At 45.5% G+C, this 26,119-nt stretch overlaps 1 protein-coding gene across 1 annotated transcript in view; it reads left to right on the top strand.

Annotated features, from left to right (window-relative positions):
• ell (elongation factor RNA polymerase II) overlaps positions 1-17,287 on the top strand; it is a 122,633-nt gene extending 105,346 nt beyond the window's left edge. The window contains exons 9-12 of the mRNA XM_067968580.1: positions 4,493-4,559; positions 5,235-5,406; positions 8,955-8,999; positions 9,884-17,287. Coding sequence (XP_067824681.1) covers positions 4,493-4,559; positions 5,235-5,406; positions 8,955-8,999; positions 9,884-10,000 — 401 coding nt within the window. The 3' untranslated portion in view covers positions 10,001-17,287. The remainder of the gene's footprint in view (positions 1-4,492; positions 4,560-5,234; positions 5,407-8,954; positions 9,000-9,883) is intronic.
• The last annotated feature ends 8,832 nt before the right edge of the window (positions 17,288-26,119 follow it).

Raw genomic sequence — 26,119 nt, 5'->3', positions numbered from 1 at the left:
CACCTAATACCCTTGGCTAGCAAAAATGTATCGCTCTCAGATTTAAAATTAAAATCTCAGTAAAGAAAGATGTAGCTGAGATATTGGATGGGCTAAAAGTTGATAAAGAGGAGGTACTAGAAAGGCTAGCTCTAGATGCACCCAAAGTTGCTGAGGGAAGTAAGGGTGGAAATTGCGGAGGTGCTGGCCATAATCTTCCAAACATCCTTAGATACGGGGGTGGTGCCAGAGGACTGGAGAATTGCAAATGTTACACCCTTGTTCAAAAAAGGGTGTAAGGATAAACCCAGCAACTACAGGCCAGTCAGTTTAACCTCAGTGGTGGGAAGCTTTTAGAAACGATAATCCGGGACAGAATTAACAGTCACTTGGATGAGGGTGGATTGATTAGGGAAAGCCAGCACGGATTTGTTAAAAGCAAATCGTGTTTAACTACTTGATAGACTTTTTTGATGAGGTAACAGAGAGGGTAGATGAGGGAAATGCAGTTGATGTGGTGCATATGGATTTTCAAAAGGCGTTTGATAAAGTGTTGCATAATAGGTTTGTCATCAAGATTGAAGCCCATGGAATTAAAGGGGCAGTAGCAGCGTGGATACAGAATTGGCTAAGTAACAGGAAACACAGAATAGTGGTGAATGGATGTTTTTTGGACTGGAGGGAGGTGTACAGTGGTGTTCCCCAGGGATCGGTACTAGGACCGCTGCTTTTCTTGATATATATTAATGACTTGGATGTACAGGACACAATTTCCAAATTTGCAGATGACAAAAAACTTGGAAGAGTAGTGAACAGTGAGGAGGATAGAGATAGACTTCAAGAGGATATAGACAGGCTGGTGAAATGGGCAGACACGTGGCAGATGAAATTTAACGCAGAAAAATGCAAGGTGATACATTTCAGTAGGAAGAATGAGGAGGCAATATAAACTAAAGGGCACAATTCTAAAAGGGGTAGAGGAACAGAGAGATCGGGGGTATATGTACACAAATCGTTGAAGGTGGCAGGGCAGGTTGAGAAAGCGGTTAAAAAAGCATATGGGATCGTGGGCTTTATAAATAGAGGCAGAGAGTACAAAAGCAAGGAAGTCACAATGACCCTTTATAAAACACTGGTTCGGCCACAACTGGAGTATTGTGTCCAGTTCTGGGCACCGCACTTAGGAAAGATGTGAAGGCCTTAGAGAGGGTGCAGAAGAGATTTACTAGAATGATTCTAGGGATGAGGGACTTTAGTTACGTGGATAGACTGGAGAAGCTGGGGTTGTTCTCCTTGGAACAGAGAAGGTTGAGAGGAGATTTGATCGAGGTATTCAAAATCATGAGGGGTCTAGACAGAGTAGATAGAGAGAAACTGTTCCCATTGGCGGAAGGGTCAAGAACCAGAGGACACAGATTTCAGGTGATTGGCAAAAGAACCAAAGGTGACATGAGGAAAAACTTTTTTATACAGCGAGTGGTTAGGATCTGGAATGCACTGCCCGAGGGGGTGGTGGAGGCAGATTCAATCATGGCCTTCAAAAGGGAACTGGATAAGTACTTGAAAGGAAAAAATATGCAGGGCTATGGGGAAATAGCGGGGCAGCGGAACTAGCTGGACTGCTTTTGCATAGAGCCGGCAAGGACTCAATGGGCCGAATGGCCTCCTTCCGTGCTGTAACCTTTCTATGATTAATAGAGCTAGCATCTAATGCTTTTTGTGGGAGAGAGTTCCACACTTTTACCACCCTTTCTGTGAAGAAGTGTTTCCTAACTTTTCTCCTGAATGGCCTGGCTCTGATTTTAAGGTTATGTCCCTTTGTCCCAGATTCTTTCTATCTACCCGATCAATTCCTTAAAATCCTAAAAACCTCAATCAAATCACTCCTTAACTTTCTAAATTCCAGGAAATACAAGCCTAGTTTATGTAAAATCGCCTCATATTTTAACCCTTGGAGCCCTGGTAACATTCTGGTGTATCTGCACTGCACTCCTTCCAAGGCCAATAAGGTGCAGTGCCCAGAACTGTACACAGTACTCCCGATGTAGTCTAACTAGGGCTTTGTGCAGCTGTAGCAAAAACTTCCTCCCTTTTATATTCTAGTCCTCTCGTTATAAAGGCTAACATTCCATTCACCTTTTTGATTATATTTTAGTGATCGGGGTACAGCTTCCCAACTGACAGGCTGTTGGTGCCAGTGGATGCCTGAGATTTCAAATAAATACACAAAAGGCAGGTTTTGTACTGACTGGTTTTACTACTGCTGGCGCAGAGTGAGAACCTGTTTGAGGAGGCTCTCGCCTTCACAGCCGCCAGCACGGCTATCCCATCGACCGATAGCCTGGGCGCAGCGTCAGAGACGCACCATACCAGTAGAGTTCAGCCCCCTCAGCACAAAGGCCGTTGGTTCTGTGAGTCCGCATCATTGTGCAGACTGCATTGTACTTTCTCACTTCAGTCACACCAAACGTCACAAGCACAGAAAGGTCAGCAGCACTGTCTAAACAAATCTAAACAGGATGGTGCAGGAACACCCTCTTCCCCGCAGAATCATAGGGATGCCCTGGGGGGTCCATGTTTAACAGCGGGACATCCAACATTCAGGATCTGGTCTCCATATTGTAAAAAACATATAGAGGCACTGGACAAGGTGCAAAAAATTCACAGGTATATCCTCTCAGTTCTGATATCATCCTTATCAGGAAAGGCCGAACAAGCTGGGGCTCTTTTCTCTAGAAAAGAGAAGGCTGAGGGATGACCTGATAGAGGTCTTTAAAATTATGAAAAGGTTTTTTTATGATACACATAGAGAAAATGTTTTCACTTGTGGGGGAGACCAAAACTAGGGGCCATAAACATAAGACAGTCACTAATAAATATTATAGGGAATTCAGGAGAAACTTCTTTACCCAGAGAGTGGTTGGAATGTGGAACTTGTTACCACAAGGAGTAGTTGAGGCGAATAACATAAATGCATTTAAGGGGAAGCCAGATAAGTACTTGAGAGAGAAAGGAATAGAAGGATATGCTGATAGGGTGAGATGAAGTTGGGAGGGAGGAGGCTCATGTGGAGCATATGACCAGTTGGGCTGAAAGGCCTGTTTCTGTGCTGTAAATTCTATGTAACTGTATGTAGTTTAAAGCTTGAGGATAGTATGAAATACAGTCACATATAATAGAAGTTACATTTTATCAGCTTTATTTTAGTCTTGAGAATTGTAACAGCAGAAGGCACTTCAATATCTCCATGTGAAGTTGAAACTATTCACAGGTACACCCCCAATTCCACTCTGCTTGTCTGTCACGGAGCACATTACATTTCTCACTCCCTGTCTCTGACACTATTAACAGGAGTATAAATACATTCTCAGCATCAGTATGTGGCCTAAACACTCAGCCTAACACACTCGTTCCCTGCAGTAACTTCTTGTCCAGCTGCCGATTGTTAAATATATTTACACTGTGCCGGTGAGTCATTGAGTTTCAGGGACCTCACACTGTCAATATTAATCTTCCTCGAACATTCCTGGCTGTGTGTTTGGAGGGGGTGGGGGTTGCTGTGGTTTGAGAAGGAAATTAGCACCAATTCTTGCAACTGAATAAATTATTCAAGCAAAAGACCGCTGATTAAGCAGAAAAACTCCAGGTCAAGGCTTATGGGAATTGGACTGTGCAGCATTGGCCCTGTGTCTGAATAGTGGCTCATACCTTGGCCCTGAGTTTACACAGAGTGTAAAACACCGGCTATTACACTGCTGCAGTTAACTCTGACTCTTCACTGCTGCTATTTGCTCAGCTCAGTGCCGAGTTGGGGAGCACTGGGCTTAACACAACACTGCTTCAGTGTCTCGACATGCTCAGAAAATGAGCAGGATGGGGTAACGGCCAATTGAAATGGGATTTTAAAAGGCTTTTTATTTTTCTCAATTCTGCACTCCTGAAACTGCTGACTTTCCCTGGGATACAGATCCCAGGCGCTGACTCTTACTGGGGTACAGTTCCCCAGGCACTGACTCTTACTGGAGTACAGTTCCCCGGGCACTGACTCTCACTGGGGTACAGTCCCCTCTGCAGACTGCTGTTGGATCTGATCAGGACTGATTCACTTTCTGGGCTGTGTTAGTGGGAAGTGAAACATCCTGCCCTGTTACCTTATTGTGAGTAGTTGACGGCTGCTGGGCTGTGTGAAGTCTGTGCTGCTGATGTGATAAATGTTCCAGCTCTAACTAAACTTAGGGGAAAGTCCGTTCATTAATTTAAATTACTCTGGTCTGGTATGTACAGTGGATACCCAGTCCCAGGTAACATTTCCATTGGCTTAACGTTCAGATAAAATTTACACAAAATTAATATATGGCAAAAGGCAGATTGGGTTGTAAAAATTGGGTTGGGGGGCGATCCTTTCCCGGTTAGAGTGGTCTGGTATTTGGAGATCCTGTCCCGGTTTGTGATTTATTGGGTTCCTCACCCTCACTGTATCCTTCATTATAAACACCAGTTTGTTTCCTTGTAGGGTTGAACGGGATGTGCAACAGCTCCAGCGTTCCAACATCAACATCAGATGTGCCTGATTATTTACTGTAAGTACAAGCTGTGTAGGGGGAGCTTCGAGCTGCTCTCGTGCACTCTGTGTTGGGTTACTGCTTTCTGAGCAGGGAAGTTCTCCCCGGTGTCCTGGCCAACATTTATCCCTCAACCAAATTGGCTGCCGCGTTTCCCACATTACAACAGTGACTACAATTCAAAAGTACTTCAATGGCTGTAAAGCACTTTGGGATGTCCTGAGGTCATGAAAGGTGCTATATAAATGCAAGTTTGGTCGTCTCCTGAGTCATAAGGTCATGGGTTCAAGCTCTGCCCCATAACCTGAGCCCGTAATCCAGGCCGACACTCCCAGAGCAGTACAGAGGGCGTGTCACACTGTCGGAGGTGCCGTCCTTCAGATGAGACATTAAAATGAGGTGCCATTTGCCAGTTCAGGTGGCACTATTTGAACAAGAGCAGGGAGTTTTCCCAGTGTCCTGAACAACATTCCTCCCTCAACAAACACCACCATAAACAGATTACCTGTCACTCATTAATTTATTTGCTGTTGTGTTTTGCTACAAAAGTGCAGTGACTACACTTCAGAAGTATTTCATTGTATGTGAAGCACTTTGGGGTGTTTGAGAGATGTGATAATAAACTGTAGAAATACACGCTCTTTATTTTTGGACCAGCTATTAAGTGTTGTCTGGTGTGGATTTCCCCCTCAGTAAATATACAGCAATTGCGTCGCAGGAGCAGAGGCAAGGATACAAAAACGATTTCAACGCAGAGTACAGTGAGTACCGGGACCTGCACTCCAGGATAGAGAGCATCACCAGGCGGTTCACACAGTTGGATGCTGAACTGAAACAGCTCTCACCTGGGTCTGTGGACTACAAGGTATGCGGACCATTGGCTTAACTTTGGTTAAAAAATTAGACACGGTGCCAGTTCTATGCCTGACAAAGGGCAGCTGAGCAGAGGTGGATTTTGTAAACATTACTTGTGTTTCAGAGAGGTATCCCTGCTCTGCTTGCTCGCACACAGTCTATCTGTCTCTCTCCTCCCCCTCGCTCTCTTTCTCCCCCCCCCCCCCCCCCCACTCTAATCTCTCCTCTCTGGTTGGGAGTCATGTTATTGGAGGCTGGGCAAACCCATGGCAGATTAAATTTAATACCAGAAGTGTGAAGTGATACATTTTGGTAGGAAGAATGAGGAAATTCAATACAAACGAAATGGTACAATTTTAAAGAGGGTGCAGGAACACAGAGACCTGGGGGTGTATATGCACAAGTCTTTGAAGGTGGCAGGACAAGTTGAGAAGGCTGTTACAAAGACATACCGGATCCTGGGCTTTATAAATAGAGGCATAGAGTACAAAAGCAAGGAAGTTATTCCAAACCTTTATAAAACACTGGTTAGGCCCCAGCTGGAGTATTGTGTCCAATTCTGGGCACCACACTTTAGGAAGGATGTGAAAGCCTTAGAGAGGGTGCAGAGGAGATTTACTAGAATGGTGCCGGGGATGAGGGAGTTCAGTTATGTAGAGAGACTGGAGAATCATGGAAAGCTTACAGCATGGAAGGAGGTCATTCGGCCCATTGAGTCTGCGCCGGCTCTATGCACAAGCAATCCAGCAAGTCCCACTCCCCCTGTCCCCGTAGTTCTGCACATTTTCTTGTTGGAAGTACTTATCCACTTCCCTTTTGAAGGCCATGATTGAATCTGCCTCCACCACTCCCTCGGGCAGTGCATTCCAGATCAACCTTCTCTGTTCCAAGGAGAACAATCCCAGCTTCTCCAGTCTATCCACATAATTTAAGTCCCTCATCCCTGGAACCATTCTAGTAAATCTCCTCTGCACCCTCTCTAAGGCCTTCACATCCTTCCTAAAGTATGGTGCCCAGAACTGGACACAATACTTCAGTTGTGGTCAAACCTGTGCTTTATAAAGGTTCATCATGACTTCTTTGCTTTTGTACTCTATGCCTCTATTTATAAAGCTCAGGAGCCTTGGCTGCGGTGTGTACCAGCCATAGGATGCACTGCAGCAACTCGCCAAGGCTTCTTCGACAGCACCTCCCAAACCCGCAACCTCTACCACCTAGAAGGACATGGGCAGCAGGCACATGGGAATAACACCACCTGCATGTTCCCCTCCAAGTCACACACCATCCCGACTTGGAAATATATCGCCGTTCCTTCATCGTCGCTGGGTCAAAATCCTGGAACTCCCTTCCTAACAGCACTGTGGGAGAACCTACACCACGCGGACTGCAGTGGTTCAAGAAGGCGGCTCACCACCACCTTCTCAAGGGCAATTAGGGATGGGCAATAAATGCCGGCCTCGCCAGCGACGCCCACATCCCAAGAACGAATTTTTTAAAAAGCCTGTATGCTTTTTTAACCACTTTCTCAACCTGCCTTGCACATTCAACAATTTGTGCACATATACCCCCAAATCCCTCTGTTCCTCTACCCCTTTTAGAATTGTGCCCTCTAGTTTATATTGCCTCTCCTCATTTTTCCTACCGAAATGGGTATCACTTCGCATTTTTCCGCATTAAATTTCATCTGCCACGTGTCCGCCTATGCCACCAGCCTGTCTATATCCTCTTGAAGTCTATCACTATCCTCCTCACTGTTCACTACCCTTCCAAGTTTTGTGTCATCTGCAAATTTGGAAATTGTGCCCTGTACACCCAAGTCCAAGTCATTAATATATATCAAGAAAAGCAGTGGTCCCAGCACCGGCCCCTGGGGAACACCACTGTACACCTCCCTCCAGTCCGAAAAACAACCGTTCACCACCACTCTCTGTTTCCTGTCATTTAGCCAATTCTGTATCCATGTTGCTACTGCCCCCTTTTATTTCATAGGCTGCAATCTTGATAGCAAAACTATCATGTGGCACTTTATCAAATGCTTTTTGAAAATCCATATACACCACATCAACTGCATTTCCCTCATCTACCCTCTCTGTTACCTCATCAAAAAACTCTATCAAGTTGGTTAAACATAGTTTGCCTTTAATAAATCCATGCTGGCTTTTCCTAATCATTCCACACTCGTCCAAGTGACTGTTAATTCTGTCCCGGATTATCGTTTCCAAAAGTTTCCCCGTCACCGAGGTTAAACTAGCCTGTAATTGCTGGGTTTATCTTTACACCCTTTTTGAACAAGGGTGTAACATTTGCAATTCTCCAGTCCTCTGGCACTACCCCCGTATCTACAGATGTTTGGAAGATTATGACCAGGACCTCCGCAGTTTCCACCCTTACTCCCCTCAGCAACCTAGGGTGCATCCCATCCGGACCGGGTGACTTATCTACTTTAAGTACAGCTAGCCTTTGAAGTACCTCTTCTTTCTCAATTTTTAGCCCACCCAGTATCTTATATCTTCCTTTACTGAGACTCTGGCAGCATCATCTCCCTTGGTAAAGACCGATGCAAAGTACTCATTTAGCACCTCAGCCATGCCCTCTGCCTCCATGAGTAGATCTTCTTTTATGGTCCCTAATCAGCCCCACCCCTCCTCTTACTATCCGTTTATTGTTAACGTGTGTAGAACACTTTTGGATTCCCTTTTATGTTGTCCACCAGTCCATTCTCATACTCTCTCTTTGCCCCTCTTATTTCCTTTTTCACTTCCCATCTGAACTTTCTGGGTTGTTCACCTTAGAGCAGAGAAGGTTAAGAGGAGATTTGATAGAGGTGTTCAAAATAATGAAGGGTTTGATAAAGTAAATAAGGAGAAACTTTCCACTGGCAGAAGGGTCGGTAACCAAAGGACACAGATTTAAGGTCATTGGCAAAAGAACCAGAGGCAACATGAGGAATTTTTTTTTAATGCAGCGAGTTATGATCTGGAATGCACTGCCTGAAAGGGAGTTGGATCAATACTTGAAAGGGAAAAATTTGCTGGACAATGGGGAAAGAGCAGGGGAGTGGGACTAATTGGCTAGCTCTTCCAAAGGGCCGGCACAGGCACGATGGGCCGAATGGGATTGAACCGGGGACCTCCTTAGTCTGTGAGGCTTAGGGTGGTGCTGGTACCCATGCATAGAGGCCTGTTTACTCCAGTTTGAGCCCCTGTTTGCTCTTGGTGTTTGCCCAGTCTCTGCTGTGGTTGGGGAAATTTTCCCCAGCACTCAGCTCTGCCTCCTGGTGGTTCTAGCAATGGCATTGGATTATTTTGAGAGGGGAATGGGAGAGGTGCATGGTATATAACCTGACTGCGCACCCTCATAGCACGGGCTCGTGATTTATAATGACAAAGTAAGTCCGATTCCACTTGGTTTCATGGGACTTTGTCATTTTTCCATTGTTTGGTTCAGACTGTTTTTCTGTGAAGCCTGTAAAACCCATGGTCTCACTCGTATCCTTCTATTGAAACTTTTCATTTGATCTGATTCCCAAACCTTCACCCCCGTGTCTTGTTCCTGCAGACCACCCATGATCAGATCTTACAGGAATATCGGAAAATTAAAAAGGTAAGAGTTTGAGCAGAAATGGACAATGAAATTGCTACTGTTCCCAGTATCCCCATCACCACAGCAGTGGTGGAGCAGGATCAGTTTCTTGTCCGGGGAGGGGTAGCCCTAATCAGGAAAACCCTCTGGTAATTGCAGGTTGGACATAGGTCGGAGGATGCACACAGCTAGCTTCATGTGATGGGGGGTGGCAGGGGATGTAATGCTGTGATTACACAGTGAGGTGTGAAGAATTACACAGTGCGAGTGACAGATGGAAGGAAGACAGTCCGCCTCGTGCTTGGTGCAATGTAGCCGATTCCAGTGGAAGATCCACACCACTTTGTTAGGAATTTGGGATAGAGTGCCAGCTGAGCCCTGTCCCCTGTCCCCGCCCCGCCTGCACCTTTCAGCTGCACTCACTGGATAGTGGAAATCGTGGCAGTTCTCCATCCCCAACGCAGGGACACTGAGGCCAATTGCAACACCCCAAACCACTGCCCTAGTTGCGATAAGCTTAACTCTCACAGACCAGGGATTGAGCTCTGTGGGATGCTGTTAATCAATGGGCTCACAAACTGAGCCGTTAGGTGGAATCCACGAACAGTTTTCTTAGTCAATTATTTTTTGGTCTCTGCTTTTCCGCTTTGTTGGGAGTTAGAACCATTTGGGTTTACAGCATGGAAGGAAGCCATTCGGACCCTTCGTGTCAGTGCTAGCTCTTTGCAAGAGCACTCCTAGACTAATCCCACTGCCACACACTCCCCATAGCCATGTATCAATCCCAAACTAATCCCACTTGAATTTTATGTCTTAAACTGCTGCCTGTGTCAAACTCGTGGGCTGCTTGAGTGCAGTGCTGGGGTCTGAATGTAACACGTCATTTTTCTTTTATGTACTTGCAGACGAACCCCAACTACAGTCAGGAGAAGTACCGCTGTGAATATCTGCATAACAAACTGGCTCACATTAAGAAACTGATAGCGGAGTACGACCAGAAGCAGCTGCAGTCCTGGCATTAGAACAACTACTTTACAAGCGAGAGAGAGAGGGCGAGCAATTGCATCTAATTGTGTTTCCAGCTTCTCCTGTGTGTGCTTCACAAGAGGAGGAAACTGCACCGACTATGACCAGTGCTAACTTTAATAATTCGAGGAAATTGTGGGGATGGGAGGGGTGACCCCTGTCAGTAAGTGTCTAGTGAGGACAGTTTAGTGTTCTAAAGGACAAAGGTCAAAAATGGCTTTTTAAAAAAAAAATGGAAGCTGTAACCAGAACTTGCTGTTCATTGTGTCCCCCCAACTTTTCAAACTTGCTGTTCATGCGTCCCCTCCCCCCTCCCCAGCTCTTCAAACTTGCTGTTCATTGTGTGTGTCCCCCACTGACTCTTCAAACTTTTCCTCCTGGGAGTGATATTTTTGCTGCTGTTCGCCTTCTCCACTGTGCAAGGTATGGTCCAAGTATTACATGTAAACAAACCAAGGAGATTGGTTTGAGGGGTTGGCATCTATTTGTTGCGCTGTCTGCCCTGGTTGTTTGGCGTTAAGTGCCCCTTTCCTCGTAAAGTATTTAAACTGTCTGTCCAGAAGTTGCAATAACTGGGAGACCAGGGCGGTCACTTTCAGCTGGCGCACTGGGTCAGGGTCCATGCTGCAGCACACGTGGACCATGTCACTTCGAGACCCTCGCCTGGCTATGGTGATCCACAATGCATCTGTTAATGATCCCCGCTGCATCCAGTTTACAGGCTCTACCTACTGACTGTCTAACAGCCTGAAGCTCAGAGACCCCTCCACCACGCACCAATCCCAAACTCACCGGTAAAGGGGAGTGTGAACTCTCTTAGATGTGTTATTTACTGGGATCAGTGCAACTGGGCATGTCCCAGAATTAAATGGTGTCTTCTCCAGCTGGCCGGGTAAATTAATGATCAGATATCAGTATTCAGCACTGTGACCCTGACCCGCTAACCAGGCAGTCTCAGAATCAATGGAATCACCATTAAGTGATTATTTTTTTTGTAATGAATCAATATTTTGGAGAAAGGGGGAGTGAGAGCCAGGCTCTGTGAAATTGTGTCTCAATGGTCCTGGATGTAGTGTATCAGGAGCCTCCATTGCTGCCTGTGTGGGTCACTCTTGTGCCAATGACTCCCACAGGGCTCAGTTATGCCTTGGTGCTTTGGTCCTGAGACTCCCAGCGTGAATTCTTGAGCTACCCTTGCCAATCCCAGACCCCAAAGCACTGGCAGACAGCCAGATGTCTGGTTATGTCACTAACCTCTTGTTTCCTTCTTCCTTCGGGTCCAGATATTGAGCTGTGACCTCACCATTCACCTGTTCTGGACAGCTAAGGGCTGCTGAACTTATATCTCCATTGTTGTACGATGCTGATTTATGAAGTGTGGCTCCTGCCCTATCGAATAGATTCCTGGCATCAAGCCATTTCCTGATCCTAATTTGCACTTGCTATGCAGGGCTGCCGCACACTCCATGCGGGAGTCCATCGGCCTCGCTAATGTGCCCTGGGTTGAGGTATCGGGGATGAGAAAGAGCTGCATCTTTATTTGAACAGCCCGAGGAAGGACAGTTTTTTTAAACACATTACAGCGCACACTCTGAAATGCGACAGGTACAGTTTAGTCAGGTTAAAACATAAAGGAGTATTGTGCAAGGTCTGAATAGAATCAGGTGTTAAATCTTCATCAGTCCTCTACCTTTCAGTTTTAAGTAATGTTCCTTTTGTATAATGGACAAAAAAGACAATGTGAAATCTACTTTACATACCAAACATCGTAACCTTATACTGGAGATAGAGCAAAGACATCTCATTGGACAATTTCAAATCCATTTCTTTCTCCCGTTACATCCTTCCAATTTCAGCTGTTTTTATGATTTTTTTTCCATCTCTTCTCACGAGTCCCTGATTAACTGACTTGTGTGTTGCACACACGAGTAACAGAACCCTAAGTGTTTATTTGAAGATGTGCAGTGTAACACACTGTCATCACCAGGGCAATGAAATGTGCCAATCTTGTCCTTCACTGTGTAGAGTGTCCCTGCTACCTGAGGGCCATAATTAGTATTATTTTGTTCAGTATTAACTGGACCTCACCAGGCAGCCTGGAATCATTGTTCTGTTTGATATTTGATCCACTGATTTGCTCTTTTAAAAAAAAAAGGTTGAGTGTGAAATAACGGCAAATTTGATCAGATGGCCAGAGTGTTTCGGAGATGGTGAGAGTTCACCTAGTTCCCTGTTATAATGCTGGAAGCAGCTGTCAGCTGGGCTTCACTCCCCACAGTTCTCAGTGGTTCTCTTCTAGTTTTTAAATTTTTCTTTATTTTCCCCTCCTCTGTACCTCTGCCCTGAATGTATTGACTCCTTGCTGGGATGCAGTTCCACAGGCTCCCAGTGCCTTCACTGCCCCTCCAAAGTGACTGTTATTCATTTTGAGCCTAGACTATGGGAGGCTTGGTGCAATCATTTTTTTGGGGGGGAGGGGTAGGGGAGAGAGAAGGGAGGGGAGAGATTCTGAGCAGGTTATGGGCTGCTGTATGCAGACTTAGTGACCTGTCCCTGGGAGTCTAATGGGATCTTACAATCCTGTGTCGCACAATTCTTTGTGTATTTTAATTTATAAGTAAAGTTTCTTTGAAGTGTGAGCTGCTCATTTTTTTCCTGGATTGCACCCAGCACAGAGGATGTCATATGGGTCAAGGATTTAATCCACATCTGGGAGGTGTAGACGAAAAAGATTTGGGATTTAAATTTTCTCTTCACTTCTGAATGAAGTGTCAGTGATGCCATCTCTTTCTCCACTTCCCAAACCCATCAAACGGCAACATTGCTGAAGGATCAGATCCTGTACATTGAATTATATTTTACGGTTGTATATTCGAGGCTGAAATCAAAGTTGAGGAACATTCAGGCTGTGACTATGTTGGTCTCGTGGGTCTGGGCCCAGTACCTGTAGTCACCAGTTGGAATCCAGCTGCAGCGCATTTAGACTGTGAGCCACCCGTCTCTCCAACCTCCTGCTGCTCTCCCCACGTTCCTCTACTGCCCACCCCCACCACGCATGGGAAGCTGGAAACGTGTTTGCAGGAGGTGGGACTGCCCACTTCCTCAAAAACAGTTTTTAAAAAAAATAAACACCTCTGCCTCAGTTTATAGTGTCCCAGAGATCTGAGCATTGCTTTTTAAAGCTGGATTAACATCGCGCTGGATTAAGATCGCACTGGAGTTGTAGTCCAGATCAGGCCCTGATTCCAGAGTCATACTGTCATTGTATCACAGCAATGGAGAGGTGACGGTATCACTGACCTGTGCCTTTGTTTAAACAGCGAGGGTCCGCAGTGAGACCAAATTTAGCATTTTTATCTTGAAATAGATGTGGATGCAGTTCGCTGGTGAGTGTGTCCAGTGATGGTCGATCAGGCAGAGTGCCCTCTGGTGAGTGTGTCCATTGATGGTCGATCGGGCAGAGTGCCCTCTGGTGAGTGTGTCCAGTGATGGTCGATTGGACAGAGTGCCCTCTGGTGATTGTCCAGTGATGGTCGATCGGGCAGAGTGCCCTCTGGTGATTGTCCAGTGACGGTCGATCGGGCAGAGTGCCCTCTGGTGATTGTCCAGTGATGGTCGATCGGGCAGAGTGCCCTCTGGTATGTCCAGTGATGGTCGATTGGACAGAGTGCCCTCTGGTGATTGTCCAGTGATGGTCAATTGGACAGAGTGCCCTCTGGTGATTGTCCAGTGATGGCACGGTGTGGGGAACAGGGTTCGTGTAACCCTTATCTGTACCACACTCGGAATGGAGCCTCCTACAGCACAGTACTTGAAACAGCCACCTGGATTAGGGACCAGTGAATATAAGTTTCTTATATGTGTGAGAAGAGGTTAAATAAACCTGACACTTGCCCTGTTTCACAGCAAATGAAGGCAGCAGAATGGAATAAACACCAACCCTGGCATGCTGAAAAGCCACAACTCTGGTTGTGGAAAATTAATGTCGGGTTTGGAATTTTTTTTTACCTTCACTGTGGACTGTCTCCACATCAGTAATGTCGATTAATCAAGATATGTACGGAGACAGACACTGTCACACCATGCAGAAATCCTGGATCCCATACAATAAAAATCAGATTTAACTTATTCAGTGACCGTAAAGCAGTGGTCCTGTCGATGATTACTTTGGGTGTCACCGATACCCATTTGTAACAACAAAAAGTAGCATTGAGTGCTTTGTGTTCTGAGATAGTATTTACTCCAATGTAAAGTACTTCTCCCCTCCCCAAAACCAAGAACACAACGTTTGATGCATGTCAGATATACGCTAGGCCAGAAGCAGCCTGGTCAGAGTGACCTCACTGGCTGGCTGCTGTCACTGTCAGCAGGGCACCTGGGTTAGTTCCTGTGCTTGAACACATCATGGAAAAGCTCAGTGTGGGGCGGCCTGGAGCTCCAACCAGCATGCTCAGCTGGGTTCAGCCTCCAGCGGGTGAGATCTCCACTTGAGCAAGAAGATATTTTTAAGATCATAAACCTGACTGTTTGGGTGGGAAGGCGGCTGAGTGCCTTGCACTGAATATGATCCTTTCTGTGCACTTCATTGTTTCAGACTAAGCTTTAAACTGACTCCTGTGGCCAGTTTGCACTACAGACACAGTGCACATTGATAACAGTGATATACTGTCCTGGGCTCGGGGCTGGGATCTGTGTGCCTCCTGGCTGTATCTCCCTGTAGCATCCTGCCAAAGCAAACTCTTTGTGCCCAGGCTGTGTGGCATTTTTATCCTACTGCTACCTTGGACATCACTGAATGACTGAACTAGTGAGCTGAGAATTCCCTTTGGTTCTTTCTTTTTTAAAAAAAGTGTCATCGTTCAATCCTGGTAAAACCTCTACACTGTGTGAGATGTGAACTTCAACCATTAAAATAACCATTACTTTTGGTTAAATGGAACCCTAATATCTGATTCATTGAATGGATATTTTGAATTTAAAAGCGAGCCAGTCACAGGGCAAGGGTGCATGGTGTCAGTGGCAATGTACTGCATGTGCCTCCTCCCACCCCCCAAACCATCTTTTACCCTTTGAAGTATTGGGGTGTTCCTGCTCAGCACTCTAAATTACAAATCATTTGAACGAGAGAAAGCCCCTGATTCATGATTGAGACACTGTCTCCTTGTCCCTCGCGTTGCTGGATTCCCACCAGTGTACACTCAAGCCTCGGATTCTCACATGGGGCTGTTGCACCATCTCTACTGCCTGGTTTGTATCGTCACAGCCTTCTTGTGGAAATAGAATTGTTATTGAATAGAAAGGGGAGAGGTCTTTGGTGTATCTGTATGAGACTCAGTAGCTGGTATGGGCTGTGTTTTACCCTCCAGTTTACTAGACCAGAGCTGTGAACTTTGTGTACGGTTCTGTACTGTGCTGAAATGAAGCAGAAATTTAGAAAACTGAGTGTTCCTCATTAGGAGCCGTGACCATTTATATCTGTCTCAGCAGCTGTGGTTCTGGTTCGATCACCCTCCCTTTCTCTTTTCTCTTTCCTCCTAACTCAAATATTCCTGATGCCTTCTATGAGCCAATGTCAGCATTGGCTCAGTTAGTTGCACTCTTCTCTCCGAGTCAGAAGGTTGTGTGTTCGAGCTCCATTCCGGGACTTGAGTACGTAATCCAGACTGATTCCAGTGCAGCACTGAGGGAGCGCCGCACCGTCGGAGGGGCAGTACTGAGGGAGCGCCGCACTGTCGGAGGGGCAGTACTGAGGGTGCGCCGCACCGTCGGAGGGTCAGTACTGAGGGAGCGCCGCACCGTCGGAGGGGCAGTACTGAGGGAGCGCCGCACCGTCGGAAGGGGCAGTACTGAGGGAGCGCCGCACCGTCGGAAGGGGCAGTACTGAGGGTGCGCCGCACCGTCGGAAGGGGCAGTACTGAGGGAGCGCCGCACCGTCGGAAGGGGCTGTACTGAGGGTGCGCCGCACCGTCGGAAGGGGCAGTACTGAGGGAGCGCCGCACCGTCGGAAGGGGCAGTACTGAGGGAGCGCCGCACCGTCGGAAGGGGCAGTACTGAGGGAGCGCCGCACCGTCGGAAGGGGCAGTACTGAGGGAGCGCCGCACCGTCGGAAGGGGCAGTACTGAGGGAGCGCCGCACCGTCGGAGGGGCAGTACTGAGGGAGCGCCGCACCGTCGGAGGGGCAGTACTGAGGGAGCGCCGCACCGTCGGAGGGGCAGTACTGAGGGAGCGCCGCACTGTTGGTGGTTTGTTCAGGTGAGATGTTAAATCAAGGTAGTCCATGTGAACATCAACAATCGTGTGTATTCCACCCAACAACAAATTAACTGGTCATTCATCTCTCTACTGTTTGTGGGATCTTGCTGTTTGCAAAATGGCTGTGGTGTTCACCTGCATATGTCACTACACTTCTAAGTAATTAATTGTTTGGGACATGTCTGAAACTTGTGTTAAGGCGCTATATGAACATTTGTTGTGCCCCTACCTGACTTCTACATAATCAGAAGATCAGCAGAGTCCTTCCCTCCTATTACACATCTCTTGGGTTGAGGCTCTCCCCACATGTCCTCCATCAATACCATTCCCAAGGGCTCAGCTCTCGAAAGGAAAGGCCCGGGTGCCTTGTTTCCACCTTCCTGGGTCGGGAACGCTGTTCCCACAAATTACCCAGTAAGGAGTGAGTGCCGTTCCTTGTGCTGCTGTGAACATCTCCACCCAGTCACCCCAGGCCTCAGCAACAAGTGTGCTGGGGACACACAGCAGGCAGTCAGAATCAGACAAAGGGTGGGCTGACGGTTTGGGTGGGGATTTCAAGGATTAAGCCTGCCTTCTCTTTCAGATACTGACTGTCCTGCATTTTGTTCCATTTTGATTCCGATATCCAGCATTCACTTTTTCTCCCCATCCCAGTGTTCAAGTAGATTTCTTCTTTGTGACTTATTTAATAAACCTGGATGCTGAGCAGTGAGATTCTCCTCAGCTGCCTTGCTAACCCCCTGCCAAGCCTGTTCACAGTATTACAATACCAGTCCTACTTGGGTCTGAGAGGATATTTCTGAATTTAAAAAACATCTGGAAAATTTTTGAACCTTCTGCAGTTTAAATAAAACTATTTTTTTGAGAACAGTATATATAGATGTCGGATTAAAACATTTCTACACTGTGTAATATTTTTGAGTGAACTTGTATAGGTAAGGAACTGATCATGGAGTTGTATATACCGAGGAATACAAGCTAGGATTATTGTAGAACTACAGAATATTTAATGATTATATGTATAAATATCACCAACTGCTTGTGTCTTTATTTCCTGGCTTATTTTATATTGAGTTGTTAAAAGATCTTTGAGTGGCTCGATCAGTAATAGTGACAGAGAGCAGGAAGATAGAGGTGGCCATTCAGCCCCTCAAGCCGGTTCTGCCATTCAGTTAGATCATGACTAATCTGTATCTTAACTCTATTTAGCTGCTTTGGTTCTGTAACCCTTTAATACCCTTGTCTTTAAAAAAAAAACTATCAATCTCAGTTTTTACATTTTCAATTGACCCCCAGCCTCAACAGCTTTTTGGGGGAGAGAGTTCCAGATTTTTATGACCCTTTGTAAAGAAGTGCTTCCTGACATCACCCCTGAACGGCCGAGCTCTAATTTTAAGATTACTTCCCCTTGTTCTGCACTCCCCCATCAGAGGAAATAATTTCTATCTACCCTATCAAATCCTTTAATCATCTTAAACACCTCGATTAGTCTACCCCTTAATCTTCTATACGCAATCTGTCCTCATAATTTAACCCTTTTAATCCCTGGTATCATTCTGGTGAATCTGTGCTATGTCCAGGTTCTGCCAATGCCGGTCCGTACTTGAAATTGTCTGTGCACTCCAGAGAGACTGATGTGCGCTATAAACCTGTCACAGCACCCTGTCCTGTTAACAGATCTCGTTCTGGTAGGTAATACCACTGCCCTTCTTAACTTGATACGGTTTATAGTTTATTTGTGTTAATTCAGCGCAGCGTGCAAAAGTAAAAGGGGGAAGAAGTTAAAAGTAACTAGGCTGGCTGCTGCAACATGCTTTTACTGTAGGATTTTCACAAACCAGAAACCCTGTTACAAGAGATATGAAAATTGTTTACTGATAAAGTTTAAGGAAAGAGCTATGGCCTTAGAGTACAGAATGGAGGAACTCCAGGGCAGGCAAAAGCAGCAACAACTTGCATTTAAATAGCGCCTTTAATGTACTAAACATCCTACGGTGCTTCACTGAAGCGTAATCAGACAAAATTTGACACCGCCACATGGAGACAGGTGACCAAAAGCTTGGTCAAGAGGTAGATTTTGAGGAGCAACTTAAAGGAGGAGAGAGAGGTGGAGGGGTTTAGGGAGGGAATTCCAGAGCTTAGGGCCTAGGCAGCTGAAGGCACGGCCACCAATGGTGGAGCGAATAAAATCGGGGATGCGTAAGAGGCCAGAATTGGAGGAGCGCAGAGATCTTGGAGCATTGTAGGGCTGGAGGAGCTTAGTGATAGAAAGGGGCGAGGCCATGGAGGGATTTGAAAACAAGGATGAGAATTTTAAAATCGAGGCGTTGCTGGACCGGGAGCCAATGTAGGTCAGCGAGCACAGGGGCTGATGGGTGAACAGGACTTGGTGCGAGTTGGGATATGGGCAACATAGTTTTGGATGAGCTCAAGTTTATGGAGGGTGGGAGGCCAGCCAGGAGAGCATTGGAATAGTCGCGTCTAGAGGTAACAAAGGCACGGATGAGGGTTTCAGCAACAGATGAGCTGAGACAGGGGTGAAGACGGGTGATGTTACGGAGGTGGAAGTATGCAGTCTTAGTGATGGAGGATATGGGGTCGGAAGCTCAGCTCAGGGTCACATAGAACGGCAAGGTTGTGAATAGTCTGGTTCAGCCTCAGACAGTGGCCAGGAAGGGGGGGATGGAATCAGTGGTGAGGGAATGGAATTTGTGCTGGGGGCTGAAGACAATGGCTTCAGTCTTCGCAATATTTATTTGGAATTTCTGCTCATCCAATACTGGACATCGGACAAGCAGCGTGATAAATCAGAGACAGTGGAAGGGTCGAGAAAGGTGGTGATGAGGTAGAGCTGGTTGTCGTCAGCGTACGTGTGGAATCTGACGTGTTTTCAGATGATGTCGCCGAGAGGCAGCATGTAGATGAGAAATAGGAGGAGGCCAAGGATAGATTGCTGGGGAACTCTAGAGGTAACAATGTGGGAGCGGGAAGAAAAACCATTGCAGGAGTTTCTCTGGCCACGACTCAATAGATAGGAAGGGAACCAGGCGAGCGCAGTCCCACCCAGCTGGACAACAGAGGAGAAGCCTTGGAGGAGGATGGTGCGGTCCATTGTGTCAAAGGCTGCAGACAGGTTGAGAAAGATGAGGCAAAGGCTTTTGGATAGTGTTAGATTCAGGAAGTGAGCCATTGGGAAACAGCTGAAAACCAGTATAAGCATGGGGCAGGGTTGCCATGAAAAAGTGACAAGGTGCTGAGGAAAGCCAAGGAAATGGGGATATTGGATGGAGTGGAGGTTGGATGGAAGCAACAAGAAATGTAAGGAAGCCTGTGAACCAAGCAGGAGATAATAACGAGCAGCTACCAGTTCTTTGAGGAAGTAACAAGCAACGTGGATAAAGGGGATCCTGTGGATGTGGTGTACTTGGATTTCCAGAAGGCTTTTGACAAGGTGCGATACCAAAGGTTACACAAAATAAGAGCTCATGGTGTCAGGGGTAACATATTAGCATGGATAAAGGATTGGTTAACTAACAGGAAACAGAGCGTAGGCATAAATGGGTCATTTTCAGGTTGGCAAGATGTAACGAGTGGAGTGCCACAGGGATCAGTGCTTGGGCCTCAACTATTTACAATCTATATCAATGACTTGGATGAAGGGACCGAATGTATGGTTGCTAAATTTGCTGATGACACAAAGGTAGGTAGGTAGGAAAGTAAGTTGTGAAGAGGACATAAGGAGTCTGCAAAGGGATATTGATAGGTTAAGTGAGTGGGCAAAAATTTGGCAGATGGAGTATAATGTGGGAAAATGTGAAATTGTCCACTTTGGCAGGAGGAATAGAAAAGCAGTATATTTAAATGGAGAGAGATTGTAGAACTGAGGTACAGAGGAATCTGGGTGTCCTAGTACATGAATCACAAAAAGTTAGTATGCAGGTACAGCAAGTGATTAGGAAGGCAAATGGAATGTTGTCATTTATTGCAAGGGGAATGGAATATAAAAGTAGAGATGTTTTGCTACAGTTGTACAGAGCATTGGTGAGACCACATCTAGAATACTGTGTGCAGTTTTGGTCTCCTAATTTAAGAAAGGACATAATTGCTTTGGAGGCGGTTCAGTAAAGGATTACTCGACTGATTCCTGGGATGAGGGGGTTATCTTATGAGGAAAGGTTGGACAAGTTGGGCCTGTATACACTGGAGTTTAGAAGAATGAAAGGTGATCTTATTGTAACATATAAGATCCTGAGGGGACTAGAAAGGGTAGATGCTGAGAGGATGTTTCCTCTTGTGGGAGAGACTAGAACTAGGGGCCACAGTATGAAAATAAGTGGTCTCCCATTTAAAACGGATATGAGAAATTTTCTCTGAGGGTCGTGAGTCTTTGGAACTCCCTTCCCCAGAGAGCGGTGGAGGCAGGGTCATTGAATATTTTTAAGGCTGAGTTAGATAGATTCCTGATTAACAAGGGAGTCAAAGGTTATAGTAGGTAGACGGGAAGGTAGGGTTGAGGTCACAAGCAGATCGGCCGTGATCTTAACGAGTGGCAGAGCAGGCTCAAAGAGCCGAGTGGCCTACTCCTGCTCTTAATTCGTATGTTCGTATGTACCAGACAATTCCATCGTGCAGTAGACAACCAGGTAGAAAACCAAAGAAGCAGACCGAAAGGCACAGGGAGATTGTAGTCACGGGGCCCTCTGCCCAGTAAGGTGGACAGCCCTGTGGGGTAAGGATGCCACTGCCAGTGCACCGTAGCTGCAGCTGCATCTTTCTACAGGATAAACTACAGTAACTCGCCAAAGCTTCTTTGACAGCACCTGCCAAACCTGCAACCTTCGACCTCCAACACCTAGACGGTCAAAGGCAGCAGGTGCTTGGGGACACCGTCACCTCCAAGTTCCCCTCCATCCTGACTTGGACATATTTCGCTGTTCCTTTATCATCGCTGCATCAAAATCCTAGATCTCCCTACCTAACAGCATTGTGGAAGCACCTTCACCACATGGACTGCAAGAAGGCCCACCACCACCTTTTCAAGGGCAACTGGGGATGGGCAATAAATGCTGGCCTTGCTATTGATGCCCAAATCCAGAAAATGCAGTTTTATAAATCTATAGAATGGTAAGAGATTAAAAGGGCTTCTGAAAAGGACCCAGTGGTGGTCCATGGTGAGGTAAACGACTTAGGGAGAAATAATATAATGGCCTTAAAAGTCACATATGAGGATTGCCTGAAAACTGATGGACAGGCATAAAGTGATGTTCTCAGGGACACCTCCAGTGTTTGAAAAAGGAAGTTCACCAAGAAAATTGAGGATGTAAATAAGTGGTTGACAGTCTAGTATGAAAATAAAAAAAACAGAATAATTTCAAAATCAAAAGGGCTAGTACAGAATAGACAGGTTGCACTTAAACCAAGCAGGAACAATGAAACTGGCCTGAAACTTCGGGGTAGTTATTGAGAATCATTTAAACTGGATAGATAAGGGGAGAAAGTTAGATCGCACACATAGAGCGGAAAGCAGTCAACAGACAGGTGTGGACACAGAAACTCAAGTGGAACCAGAAACCAGGAATGGGCAGACACGGGTCAAGAAAGGAGACAAATCTACGATAATATGTATATACGTGAATGCTAGAAATACTGGGAATAGGATGCCAAAGCTGGAGGGAGCTACAGTGTGGTGAGAATATCCAAAACATAGTTGAGGACGGTAATGAATGTAACATACAGAGGTAGAAAGTGTTCAGAAAAGAGAGAGCAGACAGGAAGGGAGGTGGTGTAGCTCCATGTCTGGGAGATCAGTGAAGTTGAACGTGTTGGAAGTGGAAAGTTACAGAATCATTAACATGAGAAATACAAAGCTAACACTAGTGGTTTGCAGCAGACCAGCAGATCATATGGTGAAAGGCAGTTCTATGGAGAGGTAGGAGGAGCATTTCACATTGAGTTTGAAAGTGACGTACTTAAGACCAAAACTAGTCTTAAACTTAAATAAAGTCAATTACATAGATATGAGGGGCGAGTTGGTTAAGGTAGATTGGGAAGTTAGATTAAAAGGTATGACAGTAGATAAGCAATGGTGAACATTTAAAGAAATATTTCAATATTCTCAATGAATATACATTCCATTGAGAAATAAAAACTCCATGGGAAAAGTGATTCATCCGTGGCTAACTAAAGACGTTAAGGATAGTATTAGATTAAATTAAGAGGCCGATAATGTTGTGAAGAAGAATAATAAGCCTGAGGATTGGGAGTGTTTTGGAAACCAGCAAAGGATGACCAAAATATTGATAAAAAGGGAGAAGATAGAATATGGAAGTAAACTAGCAAGAAATATAAAAAAGGAGCTTCTACAAGTATGTAAAAAGGAAGAGTAGCAAAAGTAAACGTTGGTCCCTTAGAGGCTGAGACTGGAGAAATTATAATGGGGAATAAGGAAATGGCAGAGACGTTAAACAAATATTTTGTATCTGTCTTCACAGTTGAAGATTACAAAAAGCATACCAGAAATAGTGGGGAAGCAAGGGTCTAATGAGAGTGAGGAACTTACAGTAATTAATATCAGTAGAGAAAAAGTACTGGAGAAACTAATGGGACTAAAAGCCTATAAATCCCTGGACCTGATGGCCTAGATCCAAGGGTTCTAAAAGAGGTGGCTGCAGAGATAGTGGATGCATTGGTTATGATCTGCCAAAATTCCCTAGATTGGCAGGTAGCAAATGTAACCCCGCTATTCAAGAAAGGAGGGAGAGAGAAAACAGGGAACTACAGGCCAGTTAGCCTGACATCAGTCGTCAGGAAAATGCTGGAATCCATTATTAAGGAAGTGGTAACAGGGCACTTAGAAAATCATATGATTAGGCAGAGTCAACACAGATTTATGAAAGGGAAATTGTGTTTGACAGATCTATTAGAGTTTCTTGAGGATTTAGCTAGCAGGGTAGATAAAGGGGAACCAGTGGATGTAGTATATTTGGATTTTCAAAAGGCATTCGATAAGGTGCCACATAAAAAATTGATACAAAGGTAGGTGGGAAAGTAAGCTGTGAGGAGGACACACAGAGTCTGCAAAGGGATGTAGACAGGTTAAGTGAGTGGGCAAGAAGGTGGCAGGTGGAGGAGTATAATGTGGGGAATTGTGAATTTTTTTTAAATGGTGAGAAACTATTAAATGTTGGTGATCAGAGAGATTTGGGTGTCCTCGTACAAGAAACACAAAATGTTAGCATGCAGGTACAGCAAGCAATTAGGAAGGTAAATGGCATGTTGGCCTTTGTTGCAAGGGGTTAGAGTATAAGAGTAAGGAAGTCTTATTACAATTGTATAGCGCTTTGGTGAGACCTCACCTGGAGTACTGTGTCCAGTTTTGGTCTCCTTATCTTGCCTTCGAGGCGGTGCAACAAAGGTTCACTAGATTGATTCCTGGGATGAGAGGGTTGTCCTATGAGGAGAGATTGAGTAGAATGGGCCTGTACTTTCTGCAGTTTAGAAGAATGAGAGGTGATCTCATTGAAACATATAAGATTATGAGGGGACTTGACAGGGTAGATGCTGAGAGGTTGTTTCCCATGGGCTGGAGAGTCTCGAACTAGGGGGCATAGTCTCAGGATAAGGAGTCGGCCATTTAATTTTGATTTGAGGAGGAATTTCTTCACTCAAAGGATTGTGACTCTTTGGAATTCTCTACCCCAGAGGGCTGTGGATGCTGAGCCGTTGAGTATATTCAAGGCTGAGATAGATTTTTGAGGTCTGGGGAATCAAGGGATATGGGGATTGGGCGGGAAAGCGGAGTTAAGGTTGAAGATCAACCATGAACTTATTGAATGGCGGAGCAGGCTTGAGGGGCTGTAAGGCCTACCCCTGCTCCTATTTCTTATGTATGTGAGAACAGAAAAGTTATATTGAAGAGCAACTTCAAATAGCAATTCGGAATACTCAAGTGATTCAGAGTCAGAGTTGGAAAACGTATTTCACGATTGCTTCATGACCTGGTGCATCAGAAGAACAATGAGCAGCAGTGTAAGAACACAGGAGCAGGAGGAGGCCCCTCAGCCCCTCGGGCCTGCTCCGCCATTCAATTAGATCATGACTGATCTGTACCTTAACCCCATTTACCAGCCATTGCTCCATATTCCATGAACAAAAATGTGACCCAGACAACATACAGGGAATGGAAGTCATGTTTTGTGGGACAGTAACCACAGAATGATCAAGTCTAACACAATTTGAGAGTCACAATTACTGAAGTCTAGGGGCCAGGTATATAACTTTAAAATGTCCCAATTTCAAAGAAATAAGAGAACAGCTGAGACAATTAATTAGGTCAGGTTGTTCAATAATACTTCTGTGGAGGACAAGTGGAATGCATTTCAAGACAGAATGCAGAGCATGTAGAATACAGACCACATACCTAGAACCAGCAATCATAGACTAAATAGGAACATAGGAACAGGAGTAGGCCATTCAGCCCCTCGTGCCTGCTCCGCCATTTGATAAGATCATGGCTGATCTGTGATCTAACTATAAACTGTGATCTAAATGAGTGATGGGAAGTCATGATCAAACTGTAGAGGGCTCTGGTCAGATCTCACCTTGAATACTGGGTCCAGTCCTGGACACCAAAAGACAAGGGAGACATTCGAAAGCTGGGGTCAGTGCAGGGAAGGACAGAGGCTGATCCCCAGTCTCGGGGGTCTCAGTTATGGGGCAAAACTGGAGAGATGAGGGATCTTCCACCTGGAAAGGCGGTGTCAGCAAAGTAATTTTATAGAGGGATATAAGATAGTAAATGTTATTGAAAAGGTAAATCCAGCAAATTAAATTAAATTGCAAGAGTAGGACAAGGGGACATTGGTTCAAACTTGTAAAAGGCAAACTTAGAACTGTTATCACAACAATATTTATACAAAGAGTGATCAACACTTGAATGGACTCTCCGGGTAGGATAGTGGGGGGGAATTATTATTTAAGAAACAATTAGATGCTGCCTGGAGGAGTGTAGGTCTTTGTGGAAGGATGGGTAAAATGGCCGCCTTCTGTATTATGATTTAGTTCTTCCTTTTCATATCTGCACCATTCCAACCTTCCACCAGGTGCTGGAGTCAACATGCAGAGAGGGCAAGAGAACCAATCTGCCATCCTTCAGAACATGGAAGGATCAGTGACTGTGGCCTGAGCCAGTCGGGTCCTGCAGTGCGAAGATCCCAATTACAACGACATTCAGAGAATTGGAGCTTGATCTGTGATCGGACTGTATTTGTTATTGGACACTTTAAAAGAATATTTTTCCAGTGAGCACTACAAACATACAGAAATCTTGGACTGGAAAAGACCAACTGGTCCATCCAACTTGTCCCATACAGTCAGCGATACGTAATGCAGCAAAATACAGATGCTCCACACTCACTCGGAGCCACAGAATCTCCTGGGAGAGGTGAAAAAACAGGTTAAAAACCCAGGCCAATTGGGGGGAAGAAAACAGGAAAATTCCTCTCCAACCCCTTTAGGGCAATCGAAACTCATCCAGGAGACTACATTGACCCTGACTTATAATTACACGGTACCTACCTCTTGTACAATACATATGTGCGTAAAACTGAATGAGAACTCGATGCTCAGTCAGTTGATGAAAGTAGCACATTTTTTCCTTGATACTTGTGAGGTTTGTTTTGTTCACATCTTTCCTCCCTTGTTCATGCTTCTCTCACGTTGTCTCAAGCCTTCTTGTGATGACTGGGGGCAGGGGAGAGACAGGGTTCTTTCCCACTAGATGTCCTGTGCTCTGGATTGCAGGAATGCACAGCTGTTTAACCCCAATCACCGTCGACTTCAAATTTTGAGAGTTGGAGCTTAGG

The sequence above is a fragment of the Heptranchias perlo genome, chromosome 29, assembly GCF_035084215.1.
Source record: "Heptranchias perlo isolate sHepPer1 chromosome 29, sHepPer1.hap1, whole genome shotgun sequence".
Classification (NCBI taxonomy): Eukaryota; Metazoa; Chordata; class Chondrichthyes; order Hexanchiformes; family Hexanchidae; genus Heptranchias; species Heptranchias perlo.
The sequence above is the reverse complement of the archived record's forward strand: the minus strand, read 5'-3'. Positions and strand labels throughout refer to the sequence as shown.